This window comes from Salvia hispanica, chromosome 1, assembly GCF_029641045.1.
Source record: "Salvia hispanica isolate PSC_SH4W2 chromosome 1, Shi_PSC_v1, whole genome shotgun sequence".
Taxonomy (NCBI): domain Eukaryota; kingdom Viridiplantae; phylum Streptophyta; class Magnoliopsida; order Lamiales; family Lamiaceae; genus Salvia; species Salvia hispanica.
The window spans coordinates 48873653-48882153 of record NC_142692.1 but is presented as its reverse complement, the minus strand read 5'-3'; the positions used below and the strand labels follow the sequence as shown (position 1 = coordinate 48882153).

The 8501-nt window shown below is 31.0% G+C and overlaps 1 protein-coding gene across 2 annotated transcripts; it reads left to right on the top strand.

The window, feature by feature from the left end:
• The first annotated feature begins 5688 nt into the window (after positions 1 to 5688).
• LOC125223101 (Peptidase C15, pyroglutamyl peptidase I-like protein) lies at positions 5689 to 8501 on the top strand. 2 transcript variants are annotated; one of them, XM_048126081.2, is made up of 5 exons: positions 5689 to 5829; positions 6473 to 6797; positions 7187 to 7291; positions 7385 to 7432; positions 8030 to 8501. In XM_048126081.2, exons 2-5 carry the CDS (start codon positions 6531 to 6533, stop codon positions 8267 to 8269), a joined length of 660 nt encoding a protein of 219 aa, XP_047982038.1. In that variant the 5' UTR covers positions 5689 to 5829; positions 6473 to 6530; the 3' UTR covers positions 8270 to 8501. The 2 variants fall into 2 exon arrangements, with proteins under 2 accessions (XP_047982038.1, XP_047982037.1); XM_048126080.1 differs by having other exon boundaries at positions 5767 to 5918.

Below are 8501 nucleotides of genomic sequence, written 5' to 3'. Positions count from 1 at the left end.
TCTATATTTTTCCTTTCCTACTTTATTATTCATTTACTTAATTCATTTAACACCACTTTTCTTAAATCTCATGCTAAAAAGAAATGTCTCTACTATATAGGGACGGAGGGAGTATTTTTTAGAGAAGGGAGAGTATTATTTATAAATTATTAAAGTGTTCTTTTCGTGTTTAAAAGTTGTAAACAATAAAATAAAAAAAAAAAAGTAAGCAAATTGCATAAGGAATAAAATAAATCCTAATCGGAGTTTTAAGGATTCACGGTAGATGAGGAAGATTACATGTAGTACAAGAATGCATGACTTTGTTGAAAAAATTATCTTTATTTAGATCATCCACAATTAATAATTAATATTCGTAGACAGCTCAAAAATTATGGATCATATGTGATTCTTTATTATACTATTCATCCATAAATATCAAATGATACGATTTCCTATTTTACTATAAAAACTTAAGATTCAAACTCTATTATTCCTAAATTCTGAATTTTAATAAAAATAATAATAATATTAGTCTTATTAGTGTTGTTAAATGGGCTGAGTCGGGCTAGTTGACCGAGCCCCAGCTTGGGCCAGATAGTTTAGGCCCTAGCCCACCTCTGAAGTGGTCTGGGTTGGGCTGTGTTTATTTCTATAAATTTGAATCTAGCACAGTCCTATCTAGGCTCATTTAGTAAGTGGATTGAATTGTGCCGGGCTTATTTTATAGAGTGAACTATATAAAAGGTGTCTGATTTTTCACTTTCGTACATAATGGTACATGATCTTTGTTTTATATCGTTTTCGGTACCTATTAATCACATTTTTGGTACCTGATATCTTTGTTTTATATCGTTTTTGGTACATATTAATCACATTTTTGGTACCTGATGCAATTTTCACCCCAAAATACCCTCTAAACAAATTTATTTTTCCATTTGTGTCATAAAGGATATTTTGGGCATTGACAAAACTAGTACCAAAAGTGATATTATAATACATTCTCTCATTCTCTTCACTCTTTATACTATTATTATTAATCAATATTAATATTATTATTTTGATGTTATAAATTAATAATTAATTTATTTTTTAATATCATTTAAGTGTTATAATAGTAAAAACTAGTAGTAATTAATAAATAATAATTATTATTTTATATAAAATAAATAACTAATCAATATAATCTTAATCAAAATTTAATTGTGAATTGTATTCATAATGATAAAGGGTTGAATATTTTTAGTTAGGTGTTTCATCTATAAAATGAGTATAAATAATTTAATTATTCAATTGAATTAATTACTTTAAATAATTCATTTAATTAGGTGTTTTGTTATTGATTTATATTATGAATGCAATTAGATGTATGTATAAAACACTAAAAAGAAATAAGAAAAAGAAGAGAAAAGAAAAAGAGGAAACATAAACTAAGGGGAAAATGGAAAGAAGAAAAGAAGATAAAATACTAAAAAGAAAGAAGAAAATGAAGAAAAAAAGAAGAAGAATAAACTAAAGAAGAAAAAAACAAATAAGAAAGGAAGAAAAAAAAAACACATATTTGGTTCTAATTAATTGAAATTTCCAAAAATATCCTTCATAACAAAAAATTCATATATTTGGTACCTAGGGTTATTTTTGTCATGGGGTACCAAAAACGATATAAAATAAAGATCGATTACCATTTATGTGCGAAAATGAAAGATCAGGTACCATTTACTTAGTTCATTCTATTTTATAGATTCGAACCCAGAATAGTCCAATCTAAACCCACTTAGTAAGTCGACAGAGTTGTGGTTATAGTTGGACAAAAATACCGAAATACCGCATTTATCATACCGAAAATATCGTTTTTCGGTATACCGCAATTTTCGGTACAGTAACGGTATCAATTTTCCAATACTACGGTATACCATGATATACATAATATTTGGTATATACCGTAGAATCGGTATACCGCATCCTCGGTGCATACCGAAAAATCGGTACATGTTGAAATATTATATATATTACATTGGGGAGTGATCAATTGCTAACTCACTCCCTAATTGCTAACTACAACTAATTTAAAACCGTAAGATTTATAGAGATCTAGTGGTCTACAAATTGTCATGTGTAATTTTATTTTATTATGTTGACATATTATCATAGGAACATTGATATTTACGTGGTACTAGAAAAATACGAAAATTCAATTCTTTTTTTCAAATTTTGACATCGGAACTTATGCAAGTGAGATCTCGTTAGAATCCCTATAAAAGTATCTTTGATTTGATATATTTTGTATAAAAAAAATGATATAAATTGAGATAGTTATAATCATTTAAAGTTTTGAGTTAATTTTTAAAAGTTGGTTATAACTAACTTTTTGTTAATTGACAATAATACTCATATTGACATTTTTTGTGCGTCGTATTGATATTCGTGGATGAATGATCTTATACCTTGATTTAATGATTCAATGTCTATTATTTAGTTGTAGTTAGCAATTTAAGAGAGAGTTAGCAATATAACACACCCCACATTACATTATATTTAATATATTTATATAATATAAAATAGAATAAAAAAAATCTCTAAAAATCCTACTTTTAAATATTTTAAGTATAAAAGAGATTTTATATTTGCATAATAGTACTACGGTATACCGTAAAAGTACGGTATACCACAATAACGGTAAGGTAACGGTATCAAAAATTAACGATGCTGAATGTTCGCGATACCGCATAGGTATGATATTTTGTCATACCGCAGTTTTCAGTATAGGGTTCTCGGTACGGTATATCCACCCCTAGTTGTGTTGGGGTTGGGCTAGATCGTGAGAAAATTGTTTTTCATGCACTTTTTTATTTTCTCGTGTATTTTTAAGGAAATTATTAGATATTTTAATAAAATAGTTAAAATTAGGAGATAATTATTTATTAGATTTTATATTTTCAAATTTCATTCAAAGTTGATGTATATTTGTTGAATGCTTTTAGAATTGTATGAATTATTACATTATTAGTAGTATTTATTAAATAAATATGTACATTTATGTTTATTTATTACAATTATTTTTTAAAAAATATAAATGTAAAGATGAATTTTGAAAATTATAAATTAATATAAAAATATAGTATAATATAATTAAATTAGGGGTATTGACGCCTAATATAACGAAAACCAAAAATTTATTTTTTTCTCACGAACCCTAGACTTGACATATAATATCACGAATTTAAATAGTTAGTGAATTTTTTTCAACCGGCTATAGAATCCAGCTACATCTCACTTACAATCACATCACAACAAATATGTTTACAATTAAAAATTGATAATGATGCGATTACAAAGTCCCTAAAGGCATTAATGGCTATCTATCTCATTTTAATATAGTCAGATTTTGTCTTCACTGGAAAAAATTTAACAATTGTTTGAGTCTGTGATACTATATGTCAAGTCTAAAGTTACATGAAAAAAAATTAATCTTTGGATATTTTGTGATATTAGGCACCATTACCCCTTAGATTTATGTTTAAATTATAGGATAAATCATTGTGATATTCATAGTTGTGGGCCTTATTTATACTTTGGTTGGGCTGGTCCTGGATCTGAGCTGTGCGTGGGCCTGAGCTGGATTGGTTTTGGGTGAATTTCTACTGAGCATAAGCTTGCTTTGGTTTTTGCCTTGATTAGCAAAACGTCCTTATTGGTGTCCACTTCAACTAATAAGCTTAGTCCAAGAGTTAACAACTCTAATATTATTATTCGATACTTATTATTCTAATTAAAATTTAATTATTGTTGTTAACATATTAATACGTTAATTAATGTCAATGAATGACCCACGCATCATTAATCATCGCACTTAGAAAATCTTTTCTTATATCAACCATCACTCTTTAGTTCCGGGCTAATTAAATTTGAAAGTGTGAGTCTTTAAACCAAATTGAAGTATACACACCACGTATAAATTGGGACAACACTTAATTATTGATTTGTTACGTTGCGATTATGATCAAGCCTCCAATTTTACAACTCAAAGATTGAGCTTGCACGAACTCAATGATATATATGAACATATGTGCATATATGATATAGGACTTGGTATTACGGAAAACATTTATTAATCCATATGTATGCTATTAGGAGTCTATTTTTTGATAACACATATTTTAAGAAATATTAAAAAAAATGAATAAATAAAGTTAGTGAAATATGAGTCTTATTTGTAGGGATGTTAATCGGGCCAGCCCACCGGGTTTCGGGCCAACCCTATTCGGGTTGCGGGTTAATCGGGTGCGGGTTAATCGGGCTGTGATTTTTTCGGGTTATAAAAGTTCAACCCTAACCCTAAAAGCTCGGGTTTCGGGCTAGCCCAGCGGGCTAGCCAGCGGGCTAATCGGGTTGCTACCGATAAAATTAGCGCGCGTTCAATCCAATAAATAATGGTGAAAATTAGTTACATTTATAAAATGTAAAATATTTAATTATGATAAATTTGAGATATATGCTTAAACTCAAATATAAACATGATCAAATACTAATATTTTATATTTATGCAAAATAAAACATAAACATCAAAGAAATTTTAAAGCATGTTTTAGAAATTTAAATATATTTTTCAGTGAATTTGAAGTTTCTAATTTGTATATCCATTATTATGTTAATATATAATTTATATATTTAATATATAAAATTGAAAGTTATTTTTTTAGTAATCTATATTATAAAATAATCAATGAAGTGTCGAATTAGAGTCAAACAAATAGCATGATAGAAATTTTATCGGGTTTTCGGGTCAGCCCATCGGGTTTTCGGGTCTGGCCCTAACGGGTTGCGGGTTAATCGGGTGCGGGCTAATCGGGCTGTAATTTTATCGGGCTAGAAATTTTCAGCCCTAACCCTGTAAATTTGGCGGGCTATTCGGGTCGGCCCACGGGTTGCGGGCTACATTGACATCCCTACTTATTTGTATATATTAATAGTTTTAAATGAAATATGATAAATTAATGTAATCAAAATTTGTTATTATTTATAATAATAATGGATCAAAGACTCCTATTTATTAATGGACTAAAAATAGAAAAATAAAATTTACAATTCCCACATTTACGAAGGAAGTATTATATAAGATATACTATTGTACAAAATCAAAATTATTCGACCGCATCAAAATCCAACATTTGATTTGTGGACTATAGCTGGCAGCCTGGCACGACAATCATTTGTTTGATATAAAAAATTTGATGAATCGATTAATTTTTTATGATTATCCTAATTTGCAACAAATTTAAATATTAGCCGCCACGTGGCCAAACGTTAGTGGTAGTGTACATACACAATTTTACATTAAATCCGTGTCTTCACAGTACAAGATCGATACTTGACATAATAAATTCAACAATTTAACTTCGAATCCGAAAGTGGAGAAAACAGCAAAATAGCAGCTGGGTCATATCACCATAATCTTTTTATCTTTTCCTTGATTTGAACCACTATAATAATAAATTCAAGGGGCAATGATTACACACAATATAATAACACAGAGATAATTATGAATTGATACCAATATTTTGTTTTCTTAATAAAATGGGGCCCAGTCCAGCCCACCATCACCACCCACCTTCTTTTATCCTTTTACGTCTAAGCCCCAAAAATTCATGCTGATGGAGAAAGACAGATAGGGAGAGAGTGACAATAGTAGCATCACCGGAAAAGTCGAATCTTTTCATTCATTTAATTAAATGAAGTTCAATTAGTTCCACATAATTCCCAAAAAAATAAAAATTAAATAAAAAATAAAGATGTACAGATAAGACTAGTGGTTGAGACCCGATGTCATCCCCTCTTTATTTCATAAATCAGGTTAGCCCAGAGGAAAAAAATTCAATCTTTACCCAAAGTTTGTTCCTTTCTTGAATTCTACGTGTGCCCTTTTCCCGATCCCTCTGTCGGTATTGTTTTTTTTTCCTTGATCATCTGTATTGGAATTTCCAAGAGGGTTTTAGTTTCAGTACTGATTCTATTGTGTGTTTTGAGATTTCTTGTTTTTGTGGAGTCAACTTTTAATCACAGAGGTTTAGGAATTCAGATTAATCAGGCATGGGTTTTGATCAATTCTGATCGTCAGCTGTAAAAGTTCTTATTTCCTTTTTCAGCCGCAAATATAGTGTTAGATTCTTTCATGTACATGTAATATATTGTTGGTTATGAATTCTCCATAGAATATAAGATTTTGAGTGCATACTTATTTTCTAGGCTGAAGAAAATTCTTGAATTGCTTTACTTGTATTTTCTTCTCTTGTGTCTTTGAATATATTTTTGAGTTTTGCTTGATTGTTTTTGTTGATGCTTTTTCTTTACATACATGACCTAAACAATACTCCTATGGTTTACATAAATTTGTATAGCATTAGTTATTGTAGTGTTGTGCTGATGCATGGGGCTTTGTTTACCATCTCCTTTTGCTGGCTTCAGATTTTACTCATGTTTGATCATTGTGTTTCAGGTTTAACCTGAATTCTTTGACATATTTTGCATCATTGAGATTGCGTGTTGATAGATAGATGGGGTCTGAAGGTCCTGCTCCTGTAGTAACAGTCCACGTGACCGGATTTAAGAAATTTCATGGGGTTGCAGAAAATCCTACTGAGACAATTGTGAATAATCTGCAATCATACATGAACAAAAGGGGTCTGCCAAAAGGGTTGATCCTTGGCACTTGTACAGTTCTTGAGACTGCAGGACAAGGAGCTATCGTTCCCTTATATCAAACTTTGCAATCTGCTTTGAGTAAGGATGCCAATGTTCCGAATTCCAACAGAGTTATTTGGGTGAGCTGCTTAAGTTACTTTCTTGTACAGTTAACTTGGGAATGTGGCTAATTCAATGAGGAAAATATTAATCAAAATAGAGCACAAACTTCTTGAATTTGTGATAGTCATTTTATCTTGCGCGTATGTGTGTCATTGGCTCATTGCATGTTCATCCTTGTCCAAAACTCTTGACTACGTTGGTATTATTAGTTAATCAGTTCAATTATTTAGAACTCAAAAGCAATGGAGTGTAGTGTCTACAAAATCACAATGAATATCAAGATTACAAATTTTGTTTAATTTGATATTGATAGAAGTGCCAAGATATAGATGAACCTGCGAATTTACTTGGATGCTTTCTGTTTTGATGCATGAGATTTTTCATAATGTGGAAAGTTAGCTTTCAGGTTCATTTTGGGGTTAATAGTGGAGCAACAAGATTTGCTATAGAGCAACAAGCTGTCAATGAAGCTACATTCCGTTGTGCTGATGAGATGGGATGGAAGCCCCAGGTTGGTTGAGACTGACTTCCGACTTTGTATATTTTGTTTTTATCTTCTTGGAAGTCTAATATATAAGTTGGCATCTTTGTTGGTTAATTTCAGAGAGTTCCCATTGTTCCGGCAGATGGTGGGATCTCACGACTTCGTGAGGTATGTGACAATTTTGCTTATGGTCTTTTTCGTTGACCAGTGGTGAAATTCTCTGGAGTTGACTTTTTTTTATGTGACGCAAAAGCTTAAATCATTGCGTGCTAGAATGTTGCGAAAAGTCTGATCCGTTGCAGTACATTCTATCTGGGCCACCACCAATGTTAATAAAATGACATGTAATAAGTTGTGCATGTGTTAGAATAAGTTTTGCTTAAGTTTTCACTTTTGTGTAAGTAGAAATAGTCTAAACATTACTGATTTGTGAAATCTTTTGTTTTGAGGGGAAGTTAGTAAGGTTTTAAGAGGGAGGTAAAGGAATATTTCAGGTTCTCCTCAAAAGACTAATATTTGACTCACCCAAAGACTTGCTTCACCAATCAAGCTTTTCATTTCAGCTCTCTCGACCCTTTTGTCACACTTGCATTCTTGGGCATTGTGCTCACTATTTGTCTCGTATTGTACTGTTCACTATCGATTTTCTTGCTAACAGCAGGAGTGAAGTTATTGTCCAGTTTTCTTTTAAAGTCCATGTTTTGAAATTAGAATCACATATGTTTGGATATTTGTTGGTTCAATTTTGTGAGTTTCTTGGTGCAGACTTCTCTTCCAGTAAAGGAGATAACAAAATCATTGGCAAAGATGGGATATGAGGTGACCACATCAGATGATGCTGGTCGATTTGTTTGCAACTATGTATACTACCACTCGTTGCGGTTTGCAGAGCAGAATGGGATAAAATCAGTGTTTGTCCATGTTCCTCTCTTCTTGACAATAGATGAAGAGACTCAAATGCAGTTTGCTGCTACTCTCTTGGAGATACTTGCCTCCATATATTAGAGCCCTTCAACTCATCATCGTCTTCTTTTAAATCTCTCAATAAGTTTTGGGAGATTGTTATGACTCACCTTTGGATTTGTGTTGTGCATGCCAAGAAGATGGGACCTATCTATTCACTGCATTGCTTTTATAATTTTATTAATAAATATTTGAGTGAATGTAAATTATCAAATATCTCTCACATACTCCACATTAAGTTACTGCAGAACTTTACCATGCTTTTTTTTACCAA

Coding starts and splice junctions, on each gene's coding strand:
- LOC125223101 (XM_048126081.2), top strand. CDS start 6,531: ATGGGGTCTGAAGGTCCTGCTCCTGTAGTAACAGTCCACGTGACCGGA. Junction 6,798..7,186: donor ATTCCAACAGAGTTATTTGG/GTGAGCTGCTTA, acceptor GTTAGCTTTCAG/GTTCATTTTGGGGTTAATAG. Junction 7,292..7,384: donor AGATGGGATGGAAGCCCCAG/GTTGGTTGAGAC, acceptor GGTTAATTTCAG/AGAGTTCCCATTGTTCCGGC.